Source organism: Vanellus vanellus (assembly GCF_965231255.1).
Source record: "Vanellus vanellus genome assembly, chromosome: 1".
Taxonomy (NCBI): Eukaryota; Metazoa; Chordata; class Aves; order Charadriiformes; family Charadriidae; genus Vanellus; species Vanellus vanellus.
The window spans coordinates 100918657-100945392 of NC_138905.1; the positions used below are offsets into that span (position 1 = coordinate 100918657).

At 38.4% G+C, this 26736-nt stretch overlaps 1 protein-coding gene across 1 annotated transcript in view; it reads left to right on the forward strand.

Annotated features, from left to right (window-relative positions):
• Window positions 1–26736, forward strand: part of EPHA3 (EPH receptor A3) — a gene marked incomplete at its 3' end in the record, with an annotated part of 231892 nt that overhangs the window by 73747 nt on the left and 131409 nt on the right. The window contains exon 3 of the mRNA XM_082495386.1: window positions 4863–5523. Coding sequence (XP_082351512.1) covers window positions 4929–5523 — 595 coding nt within the window. The 5' untranslated portion in view covers window positions 4863–4928. The remainder of the gene's footprint in view (window positions 1–4862; window positions 5524–26736) is intronic.

The window sequence follows — 26736 nt, forward strand, 5'->3', positions numbered from 1 at the left end:
CTACAGATGCAGTATTGGGAAAAGAATAAGAAATGCTCTAATAGCACGACTTTGCATTAAAGAGGACACGCTTAGTGTCCCCTTGATCCGAAGCGGGCATAAATTTAGCATTTTGCAGCAGTGAAACAATATGGAACTTTTTGATTATGTGTGTTCAGAACAGGTTTGGGCTGAGGAGTTCTTATAAATGATGCTTCAAAAGACCTGGACAGGCTTGAGAGGTGGGCCTGTGAGAACTTCATGAAGTTCAACAAGGCCAAGTGCAAGGTCTGCACTTGGGTCGGGGCAATTCCAAGCACAAATACAGGCTGAGCAGAGAATGGATTGAGAGCAGCCCTGAGGAGAAGGACTTGGGGATGGTGGTTGATGAGAAGCTCAACGCAAGCCAGCAATGTACGCTTATAGGCCCAGAAAGCCAACTGTATCCTGGGCTGCATCAAAAGAAGCGTGGCCAGCAGGTCAATGGAGGTGATTCTGCTCCTCTGCTCTCGTGAGACCCCACCTGCAGTACTGCGTCCAACATAAGAAGGACATGGACCTCTTGGTGTGAGTCCAGTGGAGGGCCAGGAAGATGATCAGAGGGCAGGAGCACCTCTCTTATTCAGACAGGCTGTGAGAGTTGGCGTTGCTCAGCCAGGAGAACAGAAGGCTCCAGGGAGACCTTATAGCCAGTTCCAGTACCTAAAGGGGGCCTACAGGAAAGCTGGGGAGGACTCTTTATCAGGGAGTGTAGTGATAGGATGACGCTAACAATTTTAGACCGAAGGAGGGTAGATTTAAATTGGATATCAGGAAGAAATTCTTTAGTGTGACGGTGGTGAGGCACTGGAACAGGTTTCCCAGAGAATTTGTGGATGCCCCATCCCTGGAAGTGTTCAAGGCCAGGCTGGATGGGGCTTTGAGCAGACTGGTCTAGTGGAAGGTGTCCCTGCCCATGGCAGGGGAGATGAAACTGGGTATCTTTAAGGTCCCTTCCAACCTAAACCATTCTGTGATGCCCCATGAATGTAATATACAAGGATTTACAGTGAAAGAGTGCTTGCTGTCATTTGAGCCCCTGGAATCAGGGAGCAATTGACAATCATGATTAAATAAGAAAACATTCAATATTTTATTAACCAACATGCATTTGTTTTATGTTTTTCTCTCCTTAATTCCATCCCTGGAATAAGAATCTCTCTGTCCTATTTATTTATTCAAAGAAAGTAATTTTGTAACTATTGTAACTTTACAGAGCAAGTTGAACACATGAATTACAAGTAGAGAAATACAGCTACAAACATAGGTGTTTGAGAAACCTCACTTAATAGAAAAAAACTCATAGGTCATGAAAGGGAAATTATCTTGATGTTCTTGATAATCTGTTTAGAATTAAGATCACTTAGGGATGGCAATACGATAGCTTACTGGGAAAAGTTGCGATGTATGAGCAATGCAAATGTACTGCTTGTTTTTTAGTTTGGTCATAATAATTATTGAAGTCACAAGTCTACTTGAATCTGGTATGTGTTCTGATTTGGACACTCTTCCTGGAGCTTCAGTGACTTACTTCGCCTTGACTCTTTCTAAAGCAATAGCTACAATCTCCATAGTTTTGTAACAGTTAAACTATTTTGGTCAAATTTGCACCCAGTGTGAGATTGGTGCTTCCATTCAGCAATGTTTCAGCACTAAAAGATAGATTTGAAATTTTGTTGTTTATGTAAGAGAACTAATACAGAGTGCAATTGTTTCCAAGCAATTTGGTTTTTATTGAAAATTAATGAAGTGATAATTTCACCTTGCAACTTCTAGGTGAAGAACATAGTAGTGGTGCTACCTTTATCATGCAATCATACATCTACATTCAACTGTGTCTGTAAGCATGTTGGAGAAGTAACTTCTGGAAAAAGAATGCAACGAGTCTTGTTCAGAAAAATAACATCTGCTGTGGAGATGTTTTAAATTCTGCAAGTTCCTGATTTTGTTTCTGTCTCCCACTGGATGTGTAAAATATGTTGAACTGATTAGAAATTATATGGAAGAGATAATAAGTAGATCACTTATGAATCAGTGGGAGCTGCTTTAAATGTCTGTACAATTATGTTTCATTATACAATCTTATCTAGTTTCATCCAGTTGTTGTAACTGAATTTTTATTTGTGCAGGTAAGACCTGTAGTTAAATAGGTACATCCAGCTTCACAGGAGGCCAATTATGGCATCTGGGTGGCTTTCTGCCTCAGGATTAGATTATTGACTGAGGAGCTCTACTTGTACAAAGACATCTGTCAGAGGAGGGTCCTCCACTCAGTGTTGGGAACTTGGCAGAGGCTGGGAGCCAGGGTCCAGCTGCCTCTTACGCAGGCAAGAGCTCGTCCTTGTGTGATGGGCTGCCACGTGGCACCCAGCTCTCAAATGGCCATGAGCTCCAGTGTAGTAACTTTGACTCAGAAAGTCCCTGTACTGCTAGCATCGTCTTTGGCAATGTAGCGTATTACGCCTTGCTGCAGCATTTCAGCTGCTGTATGCACATCCAAGACTGTGTTTTAAACTCTGTTGAGCTAGTCAGGAAGAGATAAAACTTGTGTATAGTCAGATCTGTAAAGTGAACGAAAATAAACTTTGTTTCAATTAAAGGAAGAGTATTTATACTGCTTTTATCTACTGGTTTAATAACATGATTTAAAATCACATCTTCAGTGGTGCGTGGACAATTTCATTGTGCAGACCAGCTCTTAGTCATAGCAAAACTTCCCTAAGTCAGTGGTTTGGGGCTGAGAACTCTCAGATGTTATTCTGATGTGGCCACTGGTTTTTCACTTTCTTTCTTTCTTTGTCTGTGTGTGATGCATGTCTTGTAAACCCAGGAAACTGTAAAGGCAGTTAACACTTCTACCTTGCTTTCTTTGTCAGTAAAGTGGGCATAGTACTTTCCTCTCCTAATTGTTTGCTCTGCAGTACACTAAGATCCTTCAGCAAAAGGTGCGTGTGTAAAATGAGTAATTGTTAGACTGAGATCTTAAATCTAGTATCGATGTGACTTGATTTTTGAGGGAAGATGTTTTCCTGGTAGAGGTTCCTCTTTGTCTTCTTCCCCACCGAGGGTGACAGTGATTTCTCACAACATAGTTAATTCTATCTACTTGGCTTCTTCAGTTTTTGTACCATGCAGCAGCTCTGTTTGAAACTCTGCTGCTCCCCAGCTGTGCTGCATCTGGTTGTGTGGGGCCGCATTTGTGTGCCTTGCAGAGGCTGCGTATGTGGGTGACAGTGAAGCAAGGATTTCTGTAGCTGCTGCGCTACCATACGTACTGTTAGTATGTGCTTCATTATCACGATAGGAGTTTACCTCTTTTGTTTGTGTAATTAAGTTTGAAGCATGGAACAGAAGATGATGAGGCTCAGGGGGATCTTACCAGTGTGTATAAATGCCTGATGGCAGGACATAGATAATATGGAGCCAAATTGGTCTCTCTGGTTGCCCGTGAAAGGCCAAGAGGCAATGGATACAAACGTAAATACAGGAAATTCCATTTAAATATAAGGACTGACCTTTTTACTCTGAGTACAATCAAACACTGGCACAGCCTGCCCAGAGAGGCTGTGAAGTCTCCATCCGTGGAGATATTTAAAAGCCTGACTGGACAGGATCCTGAGCAACCTGCTCTGGCTGCCCCTGCATGAGCAGGGGGTTGGGCTAGAAAATCTGGAAGGGTTTCTTTCAACTTCAGTGGTGTTGTGATTACATAACAGGTATTGTTCATTGTAATAAGAGTTTTAATTCTAGTGCTTTAGTGTTAAGGCTCTTAATTTTGTATTTTAAGACTCAGAATGTAGAGCAGCTGCAGTTTTTGTATGCATAAAAGCTGAAGAATTATGACCTTAAAAAACGAAACAGAAAAATGGTCCTAGTCATCCATTCAGGGAGAAAGTGAAGAAGGATGCGTCTTAAGTCACTTAGTTGTGTATAGTAAATGACTAACTGTAAATATTTACTTAAAGTAACCTTGTAGGATTTTTTTTTTTTTTTCCTGTGGATGGTAAATATTCCCTCTGGTAAGTGTAACCTCAGAAATCAGGTGGTACATGGGTAATTCACAAATAGGAAAGCCATTCCTTCCCTGTCTGGGTCAAGTAAGTTTGTCAGCTGATGACTGATGTAAAAACAAATGATGACTATGTATTCTTCAAAAACCGTTTTAGCATCATAGCCTATATAGTCCACAGAAGAATTAAGTAACCAAGATACTTACAGTAAGTTGGCAGTAATTTTTAATAACTCTGGAAACTGGGCTAAGCTTGGCTCTTTGTCCAGGGGATATATATCCTAAACAAAATCAATTGTCATGCTTCGAATAGATTTAAAACTGTAACATTTTATTGTGACTATATGGAATTTCAGTGGGAGCCATTGGCTTTTCTTTGGTAAGATTTTAAATCTTGTTTAATCTTTGAAATACCACTTGATTCTAACAGTGAAAATGTGGTGTTGCCCTAGTGAACCTCTTCCATTTGAGGTGAGTGTGGCTGTAGTAAAGACTTGGGATCATGATCGAAAGGACAGCACTGCATATACTTTAAGAAATCACAGGTTTTTAATAACGCAAAACATCTGTAACATCTCTTCCACGCCACCTTAAAATAACTTGGTGAAAACTGATTTCTTAATGGTGAATCCTGTATTCATTTAAGAAGTTTATATGTTTTAATAGGGAAAAGAAAAAGTAAGTGCAAGTTCAACCAGACTTTGCTGTCTATTTTATAGTGATGTCCAATCAAAGTGATTTTTGCTTTTTCACAGCTTTTGTCTCTAAATGTGATTTTTATTGGTATAATCATTAACCTTAAAATATTTCCTTTTTTCTTTTTTTTTTTTTCCAGTGGGAAGAGATTAGCGGTGTTGATGAGCATTATACTCCAATCAGAACTTACCAAGTGTGCAATGTTATGGATCATAGTCAAAACAATTGGCTGCGAACAAACTGGATTCCACGCAATTCAGCTCAGAAGATATATGTGGAGCTCAAGTTTACCTTGAGGGACTGTAATAGTATCCCTCTAGTTCTGGGCACTTGCAAAGAGACCTTCAATCTGTATTATATGGAGTCCGATGATGACCACTTGGTAAAGTTCAGAGAGCATCAGTTTACAAAGATTGACACCATTGCAGCTGACGAGAGCTTCACCCAAATGGATCTTGGGGACCGAATTCTCAAGCTGAATACAGAAGTCCGCGAGGTGGGGCCTGTCAGCAGGAAAGGCTTTTACTTGGCTTTTCAAGATGTAGGTGCGTGCGTTGCCTTAGTCTCAGTGCGAGTGTACTTCAAAAAGTGCCCTTTCACTGTCAAGAACCTCGCCATGTTTCCAGATACAGTACCCATGGACTCCCAGTCACTGGTGGAGGTGCGGGGTTCTTGTGTCAATCATTCCAAGGAGGAAGAGCCACCCAAGATGTATTGCAGTACAGAAGGAGAATGGCTAGTGCCCATAGGGAAGTGCTTATGTAATGCTGGCTATGAAGAAAGAGGCTTTGCGTGCCAAGGTAACAATGCCCTCCATGTTCGTAGTTCAATTATTAACAGGGGCTTCACTTTATGTCCCTACTCTGTGTATTGGATCGCGTTAATTCTCTCCAAATTATTGAGAGAAATAAATTAGTTCATGAAATCACCATGAAAATGGGGTTTATTTAATCTGTGTAAAAAATGTAATTTGCTAAAAAAAAATTAATAAGGGTCAACAATTGACTTTTAGTTATGACAGTATGTAGAAAATCTAGTCTCTCTGACCATTCTTGGACTCCCTTTCAGTAGATTATACTTTTCTCAAATGCATTGTTTGTGTCAAAATAGTTGATTTTTGTGTGATTTTTTTTTAAACTTTATGGCTTGATGTGTAATATTCGCTAATCAACTGTGTTGATTAATTGGGATTGGTCAGAAAAAAGCAGGTGGCATTGTTTCAGATAGCATAGTTCCTAAATGCAGATACATTTGAAAAATTAATATTTGAACTTCAAATTGCATTTTCATGAATACTCATGTATTTAACTCAAACTAATTTTTTCCAAACTTTTGATTTCTGCAAACTGTGGTTATGTGAATGCTCCCAAGAAAAAGGCTACACCAGGGATTTTGAGTTTTTCCAGAAATGGTCTTGTAAACATTAGAGAAATGCTTATTATATTTACCTAATTTTATTATCAACCAAAATGATGGTGGTCTACACTTTGTTTTTTACAAAGGTATGTTTTGAAGTTTTTTGTGAATTGAATCTTAAACCTCTTTTCACAGAGCGCCTTAAAGGGTGCGTCTGTGGCAAAGGGTCTTCCATTAAATGCTTAAGTAAAAGTTAAACAGTAATATGTGGATATACCATGGATGGAAAGAGTAGTAGCTGAGATATGGGGTGTAACTATGTGTGTTTGTGTACGTGTGTATGCATATATCCATAAGAACAGAAATTTAAAGTATTCGGAACCTAGTTGAGAGAACACCTATTCCTTTTTATCAGTCCTACAGCAATCTTTGTCAAACTGGCAAGTCCTGGGGAGCTACTAGGAGCCCACCAAACCACAGCCAGGTCATTGTGAAAACTGTTGCTCTAATTAAGGTTACTTATTTTCAGAAATTGCCAGGCAGGTGTGGGAGGAAAGGGGTAAGAGTCTGTTTTGTTTGGTTTGGTTTTGCTTTTAAGTAGATTTTAAATTGGTTTTGCCCTTAAAATGAATAAATTGGGGAGCTGAGTCTTTTGAGTGTGCTTTTTTTGCATACTCAATATTAAGGAGAACTTAAACTTTTGTGTTAAGAGCTGAATCTAGGAGAGGATATTTTATTATTCAGAAATGCTTTATAGCTCCTCCTATAGCTACACTTAAAAATGATAAAATGTTAGTGATACCCTTTTAACCACGGTAGTCTTGCTTACTATAGAGCCTGTGTACTTGCAAATGGTTGAAAGGTGTTGGTTTAGAATTTGTTACACCTAGGCACAAAAAGACAATCCCCCTGGAAAGTGTCAGACTATGATTGAGCAAAAGTTGAGCTAAATAAAGTAAAATAAAATAAATTGGTTTATGAAAATGCAGTTCTCGGATGCTTGGAGTAGGCAAGGCAGCTCCTATTGAGTGAGTTCATATCCATGCGTGAATATATCCATGTGACTTGGAAGGCACAGAATCAGGCCATAGGACTACTATCTTTTTAGTTTTTTTTTTTTTTCTTTTTTACTTCCTTACCAACTGTTGGTCAAGGGAGTGATATATGATGAAACCATTAACAATAGTGACAGGTCCTTCTGGTTTATTCTGATTTAACATATAATGTTCTACTAACTTTTATTTGAAGTCATATTTATCAAATATTTTCAGTGTGGTGTGATTGAAGTGGCACTCTAAAAGCAGTCAGTAATTCAAAACCTCCCACTTGTCAGCATCGGTAACTCAGCAGGAGTTGGAAAGTTCAGAAAAAGAGTTCAGTTTTGACCTCAGGCTTAAGGCTGCTCCTGCACCTTTCATTTTCTTTGTCTTTTCTCCTTTGCTTGCTCCTTCTTTTAGGGTGTTGGGGTTTAGGGTTTTTGTGTTTGTTTTTTTATTTTTTTGTCAACAAAAGGGCAGTAGAGACAGAATTCTAGAGTCTAAAGAAGATTCAAAATGATGTAAGCATGGGCTGGAGTGAAGTCCTAATTTAGGTAAACAATGTTTCAGCTGAAGTTTGAAAGAGCAGTAAGTGATAGAATTTCTTGTCTTCGCAGTCATTGGAAGCATTCAGCAACTTAATGTCTGTTACTATGTGATCCTACAGTCAGACTGTTTCTGATTTTGTTGGTTTGTTTCTGTGATGCTTTTTTTTGGAAACAACGTCATTTTGCATTAACAGGAGGTTATCTCTAACGACTAAAATGAAGAACCCTAATGGTATATGATCAGCCTATTTGAGTTTCATTCAGAACAGCTTTTCTTGGTACTTTGAAAAATATTAAGGGACAGTCATGCCCTCAAATAACAGAAATTGTACCATTTTCCTCAACTGCTTCCCTTTCTGGGCACAACTAGGAAAGGATGACATAAGGCTCAAGCCTTTTTTTGTTAGTGGTGTACATATACATGTAAGAACATACATGTTTTTAGAACATATTTGCCTTAAAGCTCTGAAAAGGCAAGACTGGACTGTTGGCTTTACGCAGCATATTGGTTCTTGTTGGAAAGCCTGTTGCTTTGTTCTGGGTCCTACAAACTAATAAGTATTTTACACGTATGATACATACATGTCAGTTAAAGAATCAAGACCAATTTTGCTGTGACCGTCCTTGCCCTCATTATTATGCATGTGTGGAGAAATGATTTCTCAAAGCGAGTTGTATAGCTTGCCTTGAGGAATTCTGCTCTTTCCCGTTTACTTTAGGATAACAGCTCTAAGATTTAATGCCTCCTCTAGCAAAGACTTTTGCACATGTTCAGTATTTTGGAGGGAGCAGGTTTGCATAAGTAAGGTAAGATGTGTCAGGGAGCATGTTGAAAAAGCCACTTTTTCATACATTTTTTTCCCCTTAGCTAATACATATGTTAGTTAACCAAATATGGTACATATCATCTGCTGTAGAATGTTTGTTATTACATCTTTGTTATCACTAGCATCATAGTCGTCCTGCCTATTTAATCTTATTGTAATATTTCATCATTGTCTTCATGCCTTTTTGGCCAGACTGCATCTTTATAGCATCTCCTTGCTTAGAATTACTGTATTTAAATTTGTTTTAATTAGAAAAAAAACACAACTGGCTGGAACTGCACGCTAAACCTAACGCTTCCTGACAGTCTCCATGCTATTCCCTAGTCAAAAAGGATAACTCATAATTTCCAGTTGTTCCCATCAAACAGTCATGGTACATCAGATTGGAGCTTTACCTGCCTTAGTATTCTTTCTCTGACAGTGGCTATGGCAGATTCTTAAAGAAAAGTAGAAGAAACTGTATAAAGCAGTGTTTTACTTGGTACACCTTTCACTGTCTGCCAGTCAACTGTTGACTTCCTAAGACTTAAGATGTATCTTGTAAGAAAAGCTATGTATAATAGGAATCAGTGACCCATCACCTGTTAATTTGTCTATTTTTTGACTCATTTATATTTTTAGTGTATGTAAGTTTTTACGGTAATGAATGCCATAACTTGTCTTGTGTGAAAAACATATCCTCTTGCTGTGTTTAAGCCTTCAGTTTTAAGTCATTTGGATAAGGTTTTCCTTGTATAGTGAGAAAATAACTGCTCCCTTTTCAGCTTCTCTATCAACAGTTTTCTAGATCTCTTCCATGTCTCATATCTCATCTCTAATACCTGTTTTCCTAACTCTCCCTCTCTAATAGTGCCTTCTCATTTAGAGGGCAGGCTACTGGCTCCATACCTCTACTCATCCTTTTTGACTGCCTCTGTACATCTTCAAAGTAAACAATGTGATTTTTATGAAAAGGGCAATGAAGCTCGCGTGCACTAATTTAGTTGCAAGTCCACCAGCAGATTATGCAGTGGCATAGTGTTTGGAGCAGCCCAAAGATCAATAAAAGAAAAGGAGCATTCACATCACCTGCCCAGTGAGTGATTTGTATGGGGAGAAGGTAGGCTCCGTTTCGGAACGCTGCAGAGAGGAAATAGATCTCACGATGTGAAGGTTGGTTAGTTGGGGTAATAGTGTCAAAATAAGTGGGAAAACTGTAGGCTAAATGTTAGAAAAAAAATGTCTAGTTCTGTAATAATCTGGAAGTCTCCTCAGAGAAATAATGGAACCTCATTTCAGGAGATGTTTTTTTTAAAAATGCAGTAACCGGATGATAAAGGAAATCCTGCACTTGCAGGCTTGGACTAATAAATCTATTCCATCCTGAATGTGTCTATTCTTTTGTTGATTTATTTCATTTACTTCCGAAAGACTAGCTGGACATGGAGAATGGTATTTTTCATGATGATATACTTAATTAGCACACATGCAGTGGGCAACTGTTTATCTGTGTGGGAGTACGAGTGAGCTTGAATGCTCTTTTGAATGCTTCCAACAGGTGACCCTTTAGACCAAAAACAAACTTTGTGGCTCTGGTTATCAAATGAAAAATTAAATTGGTGGGCCTGAACAGAATTACTCGAGAAGCACAGAATTACATTTTCTGCATGCTATGATAGGTATAGTTTTTAAATTTTAGTCGCTGGAATTGAGTAAGTCTGAACTGTAAATTTCCTGTGTAATATTATCTAATAAAATTGTAAGTTTTAACCACAAGTGACTGCCACATTTTCTATAACAAAGCCGGAAGAAAAAAGAGAATGTAATGCAACAGTCCCTCCTTATGTACGTAATTTTTAGCAATTAATCAGGTGGATTGAATGGGAGAAGAGGGAGGAAGAGGTGAAGTTCACCCACTGTGCCTGGTTATTGCAAAAATGACTTCACAAAATTTCCCCTAACACTAAATTATTCGGTGCTTCAAGTTGTATAGTAAGCATATCCTAAATCATACTTCTCTTTATGAGTTTGTGGAGATATGAAAGGAATGCCATCTGTGACTGCTAAATCTGAACCATTGCATACATTGCTTAATAGTTTCAGTAGAATGAATGCAGTACTTGAGATAAAAATATGTAAAACATCATTAATAGTAAGGATGGAAAACAGTTCCCAAAATGTTTTTTCCCCCTTACGCTTCAAATAACCATTCTGTCGCTGCACAAGTAAACATACTTTTTAATTGCTTATATCAGTAGATAAAAGACAACTTTACATATAAAGAGAACAAAGTACTGTGCAGAACTACTCAACTTTGTTCAGGTGAAAACAGACGGAAGACACACGTGCTTGCTGCAACTGCAAAGATAATAACATTTTCCCTTGGAAATAGTGGAGTGGCTTGGATGTGCTTCTTACATTACAAAAGTGTGGGCTTTTAATTCTTAGGCTCTGTATAGGGACAATTATGTTTGACAAAATGTAGGAACTGATCATATGATATATCGTACAATAATGGAACTATTAAGAGAGTTTCCTTTTACATGAAGTCTGAAAAAGCTAGGAGTTCACATGTTTTAAAGCAGAGGTTTGATGTGTATTTGTTTTTTCCTTTGGTTTGAAATATTGTTTTGATTTTAAAAAGCAACAAAGATGCTTTTTTAAAGGGACTCAATCTTTCAAGCTGGTAAACTAAAATGACAGCAGTTATAAATTATGAATCACTGTATTTGTAAAATATTCATTGTTTTCATCCACTTTATATTCTATAAGTACATAAACAGAGCACACAATGAAGGATTTACCTTCTTGCTTAGAATTTATTTAATGCTTACAAAAGTTATGTCAGAGATACCCAGATGATTTTTCAAAGGGAAGAATTCTGCTGCACTGAATACTTCAGAAAGATCACAGCCAACTTTTTATGTAACATTTTCTGACTGTTACAAATTTTGAAAATATTCTATGATTCATCAATCGTAACCTGTAGTTTAAAATGCACGTTTTAAAGGCAAAATTTCTTGGGCAGGATCTTACAGTTTGTGAGCACGTTTGCCACATGGCCTAAATGAGCAAAAATTAAAAAGAAACATTCTGAAATTACTAGAAAAGAGCTTTTTTTGATATATTATACAGATTCTCAAGTTAGAAAAGTGTTGTTTCAGTGCTCTCTAGTTACTTAAGAATCTTTACTGAATTTCTTGCAGATTGTTATAGAAAGATTTAAACAAAAACATCATTATAAATATTTATTCATTTTTTAATGTTCAGTGACTAGGAAACTAGTATTAGTGTTCTTTAAAAAAAGCTTACTAATACTTCTCTCCAAGTACTGAACGTACTATAGTGTCAACATGTGACATAATTAGGTAATTCCGAATTGAATTTCTCTATTTGAAACTAGTTGGGAAATGGAAAGGTGTACTCAGAAAATGAAATATTTGCAAAAGTGTTAATGACTCACAAAATGCTGCCTAATCCAGTTGCTCTGTATGTTTGTTCAATCCAGATCTCTTACCAATTTAGAGGTGGTGCTTCCTAATGCCACATTGTCTGTATTTTGGCAATTTCTTCCTTATCCCCTCACCTGTTTTTCAAGCAAGAAAAAGCTCCCCACCCACCCCTTGAAACCCGAACAAAAACACTCCAGCAAATCCACCCCGAAGTAGTGGAATATTATTGGATATTGATCCAGACTCTATACGATTTAGCAAGTATGTGTGAGACATTTGCTTCCTGTTTTTAACATAGAATTTTTCCCCTTGGTTCTCTGACACTTGTATGTTCAGGATCACCGCTGTTGAATTTTTGTGCAGGATTTTACTGCAAATATCTTACGGCTGTCTATTACAGAGAATCCTAAGGGGTCTTGCTGGCATTTCCTTAACCTTTTCATCTTAATGGCTTTGCTGCTTTGCAGGCTTTCAAAAGATTAAAAACTAAATTAATAGTATCATCCTGAGCATGTTTTGCTTGTAGCGTCTTTGGTGACTTTCAATATCAGCTTAGCTCAGAGTTGCACGAAGATTGTATTGTCGGTGTGAATTCACTGAACACGCGCTTTTTCCATCGGTTTCTCTGCCGCTCTCGTCTGTGTATAGAGCTATTTGACAATCCCTTATTAGTTCCAGAGTGAAACTTATAAAGGCTAACAGGGGTTTGCGTTACAACTGACAGCTGGTACTAGACTTTAATAGAGGGCAATTGTAGTGAGAGCTGTAAGTTTTGATAACGTTTGATGAAAATGCTCTTAAAGTAAGAACCATCTTGAAAGATGAGTACAAGACGGCAAGACTCTTCTATATGTCTGCCGCTCCTTAGCGTGTAGCACAAGATGTTGTCAAAACATGCTGTTGGCAGACATCTGAATAACCAGTAATTGATATCAGACTTTATTGAAACACTTAGACTGCAGGAAAAGTATCAGAAGTGTCTGTTTCTTTGGATTGCAAACTGAATAACAAGGGTTGCATTTGTAATGTCTCATGTTCTTTGCATTTGAAATTGCACTTTTATTCTTGATAGCACAACAGGAACATAATAACTTGGACTTCCCACAGTCTTTTTAGGGAGAGAAGATGAGATGTTCATTGCCTCAAATTTGTTTGTAGCTTCAGCCGTAAGTACCTGCCTGCATCAAATACCCTGACAAATGGGGTTGCTGTTGTGCTGAGGTAGAAATAAACCTAAACAACGACAAATCCTTCATAGGTCAAGGAGGCGAACTATTTCACTGTCATGAATCTGTGGGTTCAGTGGTTGTCTACTGTAAGGTTGAAATTTGATGTGATAATTTAGAACAGCTGCTCTTTGACAGAAAGATTCACTTTCAACAGGGGAAGAAAAAGCCATATGGTAAAAGTTGACACTGTGCCAAGCCTGAATAACTGCAGAAGTGATACAGGACAGTTCTCTTCAACAACATGGTTGAAGTAATGCATTTTTACTTGCCATTGGTATTTCCAATCTGTGTGCTTTTTTGAGTCTTACCTTATCCCATGATATTTCTTTTGTAGTTATTTTTAAATATATTTTTTTTTATTAATAATGGTGATTAAGTGACAGAAAAGGGTTATGGCTTTTAAAAATACACAGTTTGTTCATAACCCTGTCCAGGCCACTCTTTGTGCTGTATCAAAGTTTCATAGAATGATTGCTTCAAAATTTTCAACCAAAATGACATACATTGTTAGAGAGAATGTCTAATACCTGAGTTCGTACACTTTTAGCAGAGTATTGAAGAATTCACTTACGTCACGCTATCTTTATACACATACTTATATTCTAGTAACTTGAGCATGTGAATAGCATGAAACATAGCGAAAGTAGTCAGCCTAAGCTGTAGCGGTCAGTTTATATGTAGGAGTAAGGTGGTCATCAGAAGTTCAAAATCCTAGGAAGAATTAATTTGTCCTCCAATTTGGAGGAAACATTTTTGCACAAAAATTTGTTCTAGGTAAAAAAAAATAAATACGTAGACTGTCTTCTCTTTGATTTGGCAGAGATTTTTAACGAAAGGCAATGAACAGAAGAAATCAGTCAGAAGTACCCAGCCCTTAGCTCTAAGAAATGCCAATAAATAAGTGACCAAAAACCTTCCACCAACAGTTCACTTACCTCTAAGAATGCATCTTTTTTTGTGCCCCCAAATGTTGTTTAAGGAAGAAAAGAATTGTCTTTCATTCTGTTAGAATAAAGAGAAAATCTCTAAGGTGATTATTATAAAGCAGTAAAATATGTTGAAACAGTCATCTGTTACCCAGCTGGAGTAAGAAAAGACATAAAGTTTGGCAAATGTATTAAAGTCAGATATTAAGTGTGTTCTTTGATGTTTTACCTTACACAGAGTTCACTCATACAGGATTTGACCTACCCTGAATGGTCCCTTAATCTATGTAGAGGTAATTCTAAGATTTAGCTATGCGTGTATAGAATTGTTTTGGTTATAAGCGTATTCTGTAGCATTTTTTTTAATGTCGTGTTAACAGTAAGAGGCTGTAGGACACAGTAAATAAGAATTGCTCCTTTGCTCTTATATTGAATGGCATAACGTAGTCATTATTATACAAATAAATACAAGCAAATTATTCAACAGCATGTAGTTCCAGTTTAACAGGGGCATTTCCAGCTGCTGTAACGCGCTTCTTTAGATTACAAAACAGCTTGAGTTCTCTGAAGGTCTAACAGGATTTTTTTTCTCATTTTGGTAATGCTATCGTAATACTGAGATGACAGGTATGGACAGTTATTTTAACAAGCTGCTCTTCAAATCTGTTCTAGGAATCTCCAGGTTTTGCTCTCAAAAGAATAATATGGAAAAGTAAAGCAGGGCTGAGAGATTGTGACTTGAAGTGAAGTCAAGTGTATTAACCATGAACATGAGATCACCGGTCCAGCTGTAGAACTGGTGTTCATCCTGAAAAAAAAAAAAAAAAGTTGGGTAGGAAATGGGATATATTAGCAGCAGAAGAAAAAGTTCAGAAATCTCTGTTAACCACAGCTCATGAACTTTGTTTCATACATTAATAGATTGTTCATTAAGCTGCCACTTTTAAACAGTGTATAACCTCTCTGACTTCTTTGACTGTGAAGATGGGCTGTCCAGAGCCTTCACAGGCCGTACAAATCTGTGTTTGTTAACACAGGGGACAGAATTAGAAAGACATAATTGCTACCTGTGCATGATATTTAATAAGCAATGATGGTCTTGTTTCTTCTATGGTATAAGGCGATGGACTGGCAATTAATACTAAAAGGGGAATCAGCTTCTGTATCTTTTCTCTACCCACCCTAACCACAGCAGGTGGTGGAAGAAAGCAAGCTAAAGACAGTTTTTTAGAAGGGTCAGAACAGGAAAGAGAACAAGAGGAGAGAGAAAAATAGAGGGAAAAATTTGCCATGGTAAGTAAAATATACCTATGCAATTGTTTCATTGAAGCCTAAATGCTGCAGTTCAGTCTTCTGTAAAAAAAAAAAAAAAAAAAGTTTAAGAGGCTCTTATGAGAAAGGAAAGGATATTGATTTGAGTTCAGACAGGAGTGTGATTTAATGATGTCTTTCAATGAAGATGAGTATCTCTGTGCAAGTTTTCTCTGTCCCTGACTGCAAAAAGGATATTCAGTTTTCAGGGGGGAAAAATGTGATGACTGTTTGAAGTCTGTATTTAGGTATATGGTAGTTCTTGCATGGAATTGTTCTGCAGATAATGATAATAAAATCGTAGTAATGAGTGTGTTACACTGAAAGATTTAAAGCTGATCTGAACTACAGTAAATGGGGGCACATCTCTTGTGTTTCAATGATCACTGTCTAAAGGAAGTTGCAAGTCTAGAAAAGATTTGTTGTTTTCTCAAGAGCCTTCCCTTCAGAGGAAGGCGGTGTGCAAATGCTCTGATTCTTTTCTGGCCAGTATTTGAAGAATGATTCCTTGGTGTTTCTTTACACTGCTGAGTTTTCAAGAGCTCTGAGTATAAAACTAGCGTGTCTCAGGCACTATGGAAACAACTTCAAAACCAAAGGGCTGTATCTTGTCCTGAACTCAGTGGACTGTTTTTTCATGGTACGGTGATTCAAAGAGCCTTCTGTCCTGTGGACTTCGCCCTGCTCTGCAGAGTACTTAGTAGAGGGACATGAGATAAAGCACTTGCCAGTGGTCACGTATATCTATAGTTTCCCTTTGCAAGTATGATTCAGAGGTGCAGTTTATCATCCGCATCCTTTGGGAACAGCTGCTTCATGCCGCGTTCGCAGGCAGACAGCTGCTGTGGCCGGGGAGGAGGGGGGGTGTGGAGCGGGGCTGCCGCAGGGGAAGTCCCAAGTCCCCCCTGGTCTCTGCCCTCTCCGGCTGCTTGCTTACAGCGGGGAGGAGGAGGAGGAGGAGATCCCCGAGAGGGCTGGAGGAGGAGGACAGCGGAGGTTTTTGGCCCGAGTAGGAGTTAATCCTTGTTTGTGCCCGCACCGCAGCCATGCTACTGATCCGTTCCAATCCACAGCGCATCTGAAATGTGACGGCAACGGGGATTGCATCAGTTTTCACTCTTTCGGATTTTTGGTTTTACTTGTGATTCACATCTGCGGTGTGATAACAACCTAACCTTTTAATTCTTAATCTCTTCCCTGACAAACTACACCCTGCTCTTCCCCTCAAAAGTTAAATATTAGTCTTTTAATTGAAAAACACACAAAAACTCTAAATCCTGTGGTAAAAGCAGGTGTTCAGGCACAAGTCTGTTTAGCATAGAGCTTGTTTAAACATGGATTAAGGGCTTCTTTGGAACTGAGTACGTTGTTTTTCTGTGCAATAATTACTTTCCAGGGCCAGTATGTTTAAATTACTGCCTTAAAACCCAGGCATGCCATCTACCCCAAATTCTGTTATAATTAGGGATTATTTTACAGCCTGTCAGTTATCCATCTGTTGGGAAGCTTCCTTGTCTGTCTTGCAATCATAGCAGTCAAGCTACTTCACGCTTGCATGTTAGCGTCACATCCCCAGATGTGCATCCACAGATTGCACATCCACCAGGTTGAAACAATCATCCAGTCTACAGGTGTTTTCTTCTTTTTATATGGCAGGAAATGTTCTAATATATTACTCATGAATACAATTATAATATATTATAATAATAGATAATATATTGCATGTATTATATTGCATTCGTGAGTACATATGTGGTGGTGTGAAACTAGTTTCTACTACAGAAAGAAGTCCCAGGTTGTAATTCTCTCAAAAAGAAAGCAGAATAAAAAAGCATACTGATTTGATGATTTTTCGCAAATTATTGTCTATTTGTAGTCTGTATTATTTTCATACTATGCTTTAGAATTGCCACTATTTGGAAGTATTTTTTTCCACTGTAACATAGTAATTTGGCTTTTGAGTTGTTGCATTTTTCATTTTCCTCTGAAGCATTGGACTGGCCATAGCTAGCAATCAGATGTAGCTCGAAGATACTGATGCTCCTCCATGTTGACTTTTCTTAGGCACCTTTGATGCCATGTTCTGCTTCTGCCTTCTACATGAATCTTTTTGCTAGATTTGAGGTTTGAGGGCAGGAAGGGGATTTTTCCCTGGATTGGTTTGTCACATGTGAACACGAGTTTGTATTCATTGTACTGTGGTAGTCATCTGATTTTGTAGGATCGTTTGGGAGACTCTGTAAAAAAAAATTCTTTGCTATTGCTGTTAGCCCAGGACTTTGGAAATGCTCCTGACATCTTAGAGATGATGTGTTTTGGTGCAGTTGTGGCTTTTGGTCTTTTATTATGGATTGTAAATCTGATTTGGGGCTTTGCAGCTTGTATTGTGGTGCTTGATGATGTGTTTTCTTGAATTTCTGTGGACTATTTCTATGAGTTGAAAATCTGACTGTATCCAAAGGTCCTTTTAAAAACCAAAGAATAAAAACAATGTTGCATGCTGTCGCTGCAACCAATTTAGAAACACTTGCTCTTTTTGGATAGCAGTCATGTCCTACAGTAATCTGAGGAGGTTTCTAGTTGAAGAAAAAGAAAATATATTATTCTTTCCTTCCTATAGTAATTCCTAGAATTTCCTTCCTATAGTAAGAAGTTTAAAGTCAGACGAACTTGACTGTTACATACTGGAGACTTTTGGATGTAAGCAGAATCGTTCATGCCAGCTCCCATTAGGAGTTTCCTTTATGTCAAGTCGAAAACATGAAAAGGTGTGATTGCAATTTTGTATAGAGATTGAAAAAAAAATAAATGTTTATGAAGAAAACTATTGATAGAGGTATAAAATGTTTTTTAGAGTCCCACTGGAGTCGTCAAGAGCCTGCTTGCAAGGCTTTCATAACTTCTGATAAGGTGTTTCCTAAAAAATAAAGGCTTGGTCATTCTGGAGGAGTTCAACTGAAAAGAAACTAGTAAAAATGGCCAGTGGCTCTGTGGCTACTTTTCCCCGAGGAGCGGGGACACATGGAGAGAAGGCAGGAGGAAAGGGTTACGGTGCCCACAGCATGCCTCACCTTCTGCATCAGCAGCTATTCATAAAATCAAAGCAATCCTTTTTTCTTTGTTGTTGTTGACATAACTTTTTACTTGACCTTCTCATGCTGTGATGGACCTGCAGACCTTTGCACAGGCTACTTTTTTATCCTTGTCTCCTCTGTTCCTGTTTTGGTAAGAGAGAGCGGTGGGTAGAGAAAGCCAGCTTTCCCATCTCACGTAGCTGGCAGGCTGTTTGGCTGAGGATTGATGCTCGTGGCTGGCTCTCAGTAGGAGTCGGTGGAACCCGTGACAGAGACAGATGATGGCACGCTGGAGTCTGTCAGCTGAAAACGGCAGTGGCCTGAATGAGGAGGAATGCTTTCCTCATCAGCAAAGCTTGCTTTCACCTTCTCTAAAGGTGGGGCATGGGGGAATGGCTGCCTGGTGGAGTATATTTTTTTCTTTTGTCTTTACATGTGAAGTCTCTGACTGCATATAGGGGTTGCTCATGCCATCTCTGAAATCAGCTGCAAAGTTCCCATTGATTTGATGGGAACAAGCCAAGCATTTCAAACAATAAGAAGTTCTTAGGCAGATGAGAACATGTGGCTTTTTGATAAAATGCCGTTCCTCTTAAATAGCAGCAGATCACTTTACGGTTAGGAAAAGCAGTACAGTACACCAGTGAATAAATTTCTTTTTGTATTTGTGAAATACCTTACAAATCGGATTATGAAATCTGCAAAATTGGGAGTAAATCAATTGTTTAGCCAGTTTACCTTGTGAAGATCTTTAGCTCTGTCAGTCATTCAAAACCATTTTCTATTATATTGTAATTTAAAATACTAATACTATTAGTCAAGTGGTATTCTTTTAGATTCCAGCTGGCTAGTCTCTATAACTAACATCAACGTGAACTTATAAACATTTCAGTGACATATGTAGCATTTGTGTGATACTAATTTAAGTGCATTTTATCCAGTTAGAAAACAAAGTCAATTGGCTGTGTGATTTTACTAATAGATGGAGTCTAACTTTCGAATGATCAATTTAATAAACAAGTAAAGAGATTCTTTAGCAGGTATTTAATGTAAAAGTAGTGTCTTACAAAAAAGCAACAGCTGAGCTTCAACAGCACAAATATTTGCAATAACTGTGTATTTGTGGATATAATTTGGTCCAGCTGAAACTTAGGTTAGAATATAGATAGCTATGTACACACTGGTGTTTTTACAACTCTTACTATTCAGAGTCCAATTCTGCCAGCTTTAGGTATACTGGGTATCTTTTAAGAAACTTAATGGAATGTTTGTACATCAAGGCTTTTTAAAAAAAATAAATATTTGCTATCAGTTACAAAAAATATCACCAGTTGCCCATACATGTCTTGTTACAGAATAATGATAGTAACCTAAAGGCTTTGTTTTTATTGCTTTTGGTTTTGTATTTTACAGATTCCGGTGATCACAGTTTCATTATAGCTACGTGCATGAAAAATGCTTCAATTAGCAATATATTGAAATGGTTTGCAACTGTTATGCTCCTTCCCTATAATTTAGAAATTTGCATAAATTACTACATTCACAGGACTGCATTTCCAGCATGCCTGAGGGCTTTGGGTCTCGTCTTCTGGTTCAAATAAGTCCTTTCAATGCCTTAAAAGAAAAACTGTCCTTTCCCCCCTCTTTTTGTCCTGATATATATTTTCTCTCTGTCATACCTATACATATATCTCTGTACTGATAGGTATAAAAACATAGATACAGCCCACAAAGAGAAGAACTGAAAGTCCGGCCTTTACTCACTTTGCATGTCTTGAGAGTAATTTATAAAATACAGGGCAGGGAGATTTATTTGAAAACATATGGAAACCGTGGGGGTGAAGCCTGAAGAGGCTGCTTGTCCCAGCATGGGTCGCTCCATCTTAACCTGAACAGAAGCTGCTGGATCAGGCTGGATGACCCCATGCTGGGGCTGGCAGTCCGCGTGAACTAAGCGTAGTGACCAGGGGACGTATTTGGCTCACCGGCCACTGCTGCCGCATAATATATTGCCCTGTCAGTAATGCCGTAACAAAGCTTGCATTTGAGGAATTTCACCTAATGCAAGGTATGTTAAAAAGCGACTAATAGGTGTTACGCATCTCATCAAAAAAACACGTAGTGCTATTGTGAAAAGAAATTGAATTTACGTGAGTTTAACTGAATTGATGAAGAGAGACAAACTTGGGCATAAAAAGACGCTTTTAAATGCGAGAGGTCTGTTTTAAAACTCTATTTTAAAGACTTAGCTATCAAGGCATGTGCAGTGAAAAGAACCAAAACTTGGTGCGGGAATTAAGTATTAGTCTTATTTGAACCTTCTAGCAGCTCTAATGTCTAGCCAAAAAAATGTTTGTTTGCTGGGCTTAATCGGAATTGTGGTTCGGTTACTTTTTTTAACAGCTGTTTTAGTTTGGTTTACCCTGAGGAAGGCTCATAATTCATTATAGACCACTGCTTAAAAACAGTTATTCAAGTAATGTAGTAAATTATTATGATCCGAATGGGTGCCTTTCGTTAATATTTTATAGTTTGTTTCTTCTCAGCTTTGTTTTCTTTTTAAGTTGCAGTCTTTTGCTTGCATTTTCTTTAATTCTGAAATACGAGCGATTGAGTCACCATCCCTGGAGGTATTTAAAAGACATGTAGATGTTGTGCTGAGGGACGTGGTTTAGTGGTAACTTGGCAGTGCTGGGTTAGCGGTTGGACATGATGATTTTAAAGGTCTCTTCCAACCAAAACAATTCAGTGATTCTGTGATTTCCCTCAGATGCCAGTTCCTGGTAGATTTGTTGAGCTGAGGTGCTTGCCCTGCAGTTCTGTCCCCTCCAGTGCTGTGGCACTTCTGAGGTGGCAGAAGACACAAACTGCCCCGGGATCCTCTGGGGAGGTGGATGGAAGGCACCTACAGCGGAGGTGAGCCCAGACAATCGCATCCCCAGGACTGCTGATTGCATGGGTGAAAGGGACTTCTTCCCCTATCACAGTGTTTTCACGCAAGCGAGTTTCATACAGGATTTCATCCCCTTTCAGAAGGGGAAAAAATGAAGGCTCTTTCTAATGCTTTGTCTGTATCCATATAGCTGCTGCAGGTCACTGGGCAGCTAGTGGTGATGGCTCCAGCCGGGCTCCGGTGCTGTGCTGGGTGCTGCTCCTGCTCCGCATCTGAATTCCCACCTTCACCACAGGGTGTATCTTCTGGGCTCTCCTGCAAGCTCCTCTGTGACTTGCTCTCATAACCTACTTTTTATTTGCTTGCTGCTGTCTTTCTTGTGTTTATACCCATTTCCTTTCGTTCTTCCCTTTTCTTTCTTCAGTGTCCAGTGATTGTATACCTCGCCCATACTGCATAGTTTTTCTTGACTGTTGATACAAGCTTTTCGTGTCACACCTGGATTCAGAGGATGCTCAGGAACTGAATGGGTGCAGCTCATCTTTTTCACTCAGGAAAAGCACTGCTTCTAGCATTTCTGGTAAAAATACTCCCAGGGCTTTTGTAGGGGAAGATGACTTTCCAAGAATAGCGTTGATTATTACTTTCTGACCTCCTCCACCATGTGCTATTCTTGTTTAAAGTGTGTTAAAAGGATTACTGTAGCGCAACTTCTGTCAATGTTGGGAGAGCACGTCCTTCCTGGGACAGAAACAGACAGCCTGCTGGTTTTCAGACCTGATTGCAGGTTGCCAGCTTTGGGGTTCACAGGTGCACACCAGAGAAGTCACTTCTCAGTAGTGGGAGCTCTATTTTTGATGTGCTGCCCTCCTGCGCCGCCCTGCCTTGGGCTTGCCTCCATCCCAGGCATGCTGGAGCTCCGTCCTGGGGAGGGGGTTGAGGACCATGATGAGACTGGTGTGACCCACAGGAAGGGGCAGGCAGCAGTTGCGCCATACAGGTGCTGCTAAAGCAAAAACATCTGTAAGCGCAAAGGTACATGAGGTACATGACCACTCAAAGAGTACTGGGTGTACTAGGCCCCAAAAGAGTCGTGAGAGGCTACATCCCTGCAAGGGCTCATTACCTATATATTTATTTTCTTTTCTTTCCTTTCTCTATTTGGTAAATACAGTAAAATTGGACTTTTGTATAAAGGCCACAAAATTTGGTGCTTGTAGAAAATGGTCTTTTAGTGAAGGCGGACTAAAATACAACTTGATGTTACGGAAATACTTTAGCTCTGTTAAATGAGAGATTTCCTGCTTCCCCTGCATCTCATTGAATAGTGTCTCATTCATATTTCATTGTGCTGATGATTGGTTTTGCGAATTTGTTTCTTTGTTTAATGATCAATTAGGGAATTTAATTCCTTGATCTAAAAACGCTCTGCAGCGTAATGAAATATCATCTACAGTTTACAAATATAGTATTAAAATAGGAAAAGATGCAGTTGCTTGGTCACGTAAATCTGTCGCCCAGTGAGAAACAGGCCCAGATTTCTTGAGTCTCATCTCTCTGCTTGCTTCATGAACCGTGGCCACCTCATCACTGTTTGAGAATGATAAATGCCTCCCATTTATAAGCGCATATGCATGTTCTGGTAATACAGTAAACAATGAAGCCTTTCAGTATTAAGTGAAAGTATTCGCAAGAGGCCAAGCCTGTGGTCCTTACGCAGACAAAGTTCTTGCAGACCTGAGTCAGAATTTTGCTTTGAATTATTACTAGACCAAGCTCATAATGTGTGTTTAAACCTTCCCAGGGGAGGAAAACATCTAGCTTGAAACAAATCAGAAGTGAGATTTTTTTTTTTTCCCCTCTCTGTTGAATGAAAGAGGATAAATGTAGTATCGCTATGGATGAGATCATATGAGAAACCCCCTTGCAACAAAAGTGAGCTGACTTTTGCTGTTCCAAAAATGGCTTTCCTTGATGTCAGTTAGCACAAATAACTTTCATAGTTCATCTGCCTAGTGACTTACAGAAGAGGCATTGCTCAGTAAATTATGTATGAATGTAATGGGTGCTATTTCTAATTAATATTCCACAAAATAAGGTAAAAGTTTAGCTAAGGATCTCACATTTTGCGGTTTTTGCTGATGCATTAATTGCAGTTTGGTTTTGAACGTTGTTTCAAATTAAAGGTATTGTTTCTTAAAGGTCTTTTCCAACCTAAATTATTCTATGGTTCTATTATTAATTCAGCTACTGTGTTCTCCACACTGCTATACTTAAACATATAGTGATGAAAAAAATTATCTTGGATAGTTATTTTAAAAAAACACCGCCACACAGGCTTTACTGGGAAAGCATTGTGGAGGTAAAGGTACCTTGGAGTACTTTATTCTTATATTTTTTTGTATTATCAATTATTTTCATCTCCTCTCCTCTCTTACATAAGTGGACATCTATATTCTGAGATGAAATAATCTCTTCCTCTCATCCTAGTGGCGGCTTCATAGCTGCTTTTAAGAAACCATAGTATTTACGTTTCCGTGTTTTCCTTTGTCGATATACTGTCTTTCATTCCTCTCGGTTTTGTCTTTAACCTTTCTATGTTTATTTTTAGGTATTTTGTACAAAGAAAAATCAGTTATTCAAGAGGAAATGGAATCAAATAAAAAAAAGTTGAACATAAAAGTTAGGAAATGTACCACAAAATACTTACCAAGATAATATTGAAAAACGTTAATTCTTGATTTTTTTTTTTTTTGCATTACTTCTTGTCATAGTGAATTTGCTAATTGCCAGGTAGCTAAATGTAAGCATTCAGTGGTGGGCTGCAGTGCTTATATGGGTCCCAGTTCACTGATCTTTTGTAATCTTGCTCATCCCGGCAGCTGGTTGGCAGCAGTGACGGTTCGAGTGTCTAAATTCACTTTTATGTATGTGTTTCAGAGCTGAGCTCTTTAGCAGTTTGTACCTATCTTGACTGTTTGTGCCCATATTGACATGTCTGTAGCATACACATAACAATTGGCACAGCTACGAAATGCACTTGCACACGTTTGCACTGGGCTGTTTATGACAGTGGCAAGGCAGAGGAATTGTATTGAAATAATGTATGCAGCCGTGAGCAGTCTTTCAACTCTCTGCTTTCCTATCCGTACAGAGGGATCGTGCCTCATGCGCATTCTGTCATAACAGCTCAGTGTTTTTTTCCAGCTGACAATGTAGGGCTAGTGTATGTGTGGAATATGAAACAGGTTAGAATATCAGAATCCGTGCTTTAAACACGCTCAAAAAATGAGTATTTTTGAAATACCAGATGCTAAGCTTCCAATAACCCCATTTTTTAGGATGACATTCTTGGATTTGTATGCTTAAGCATAGATTGTTCATTTACTTTCTCACAGGCACCCAAATATGTATGCACATGCACACATCTTGTCAGTTTTGAGAAGGGATTTCAATCTTGATGTAACAGTATTTTTGAGCAGAAAATTGTTTGGAGAAGGATTTTCCAATCAGCTATAATCTTACATGTCTGAGTAGCTTTGAAGTTATTCTGGTTTGGGGAAAGAAATGCATTTCCTGCTTCAAATATTGAATCCTCCTACTGAAACCATCTCTGTCCAAAGAAGAAGGGGAGCAAAATTCAGTCAGGGATAACTTCCCTATTCTTAAAATTATCATAGTTTTAAATTGATATAATTGGTACCATTAGTAAAGGTATCATTGATTTTTAAATTTAAAATTAAATACTTATGCCAACAAAGCATGACGTAGGAGTTTTGTCTCCTGGGAAAGGGAAATTTCCAACCTTTCCACTGAATCTTCTGTTTCTATCCTAGTAGGACCAGGGTTAATGTTATAAACTGCCACATTTCTTTATATATAGAAGAAAAAAAAGTCAGATCCTTTCCATGTATATGAGCTGAACTGCTGGACAGCCATAAAGTGACCTTGATTTTTAGAATTTTTCTCGTTTTGATGTTTTCAACCTCAGGCAATTTAGTTTCTCAGTAGCAAATACTCTTTAGTTTTGCAGGTGACATGACATGGATGATAATCACAACAAATATTTTACACCTCTCCACCTTCCTACACTACCAAATAGTGTAAGTGGTGCATAATATGGTAGGGTGTGGGGCAGTGGTTTTACTGTCCCACTTCTAGAGGACATTTGTAGTTATTTCCTTACTTTAATCTGCTTTATCATTGTCTTATGGCACTTTTAAGTTATGGGACTGCTTGCTATGAGACACTGTGGATGCTGAAAGCGTACATGGATACAATCAAAAAATGAATGTATAAAAAATGATGGAAGAAAAATCTATTGAAGGTTATTAAATACAAAGGCATCTTCTCTGGCTCAGGAAGTCCCCTTACCACAAATAGCTGGAGTCTAGGAAAATACTCTGAGCAATCAGAATCAGAGGACTTGTTGCTATACTCTTTGTCAGGCACAGGCAGTTAGAGAGATGGTCTCCAGTAAGGACAGAAATCTCGGTGGAGGTCCGGCCTTACTTGGTACAGTACTTGTAGTAGTTCTTACATTTGTAAGGATATTGGCTATGAAATGTTATCCTTAAGAAACAAAGCAACCTTATTTGCAGCAAACTGGCATTCAAAATAAGCAGATGTGAATGCAAAATTCATGTTGAGTAGAGAAAGAAAGGAGCAGTATAGGAGGTCTCTGGGCTCAGTCCCATTTTGTCTGTCTAAAATGAACTGATTTTTACATGTACACTGAGTGCATCATATTCAGTGCCGTATTTCTTAAATATGTGCCCAATATATGAATATTACAAGGGTAATATTTGGACCAGCTCAGGTTTATGTGCCGAGCATATTGAAGTAGTTACTCTTCCATTTACTCCAGTGTGGTCGAACCAGGTCTAGCTAAGGTTTGAATTCATTCTTCCAACACAACAGATCTGAACTTCAAAAACTAGAAAGCAAGAAACACCCCCACCCACTCCCTGCCGAATTTTGTTGATGAGAGGTGTGGTGTGTCTTGGATGAGATTTAATTCTGGCGGAACTGAAACATGCTCCTGTTGTAGAGATGTATTTGGTAGGTAACTGCTTTGTGTTAACAAAGCACCAGAAGGCTGGAAGAAGGTTATCAAGTGAATCTTTAGGGAGCCTGTCAATATCTCAAAGTAAGGTTATTTCCTTTTCCCTGGAGCTGTGGTAGAGAAGTCTGAGGACAGTGAGAAAAAAAATAAATGTATGAAGAGCCTAGCTATTACTTTCATAGATACAAGGATGTTAATATTTTCTATTATTTTTCATTATTTTTATTGTGTAAGAAGAGTTTTACTCCTTCATTTAAAAAAAAGGTTAATTTTTTTTTTAAATAGATTTTCCAGGTGATTAAACCATTAATCATGT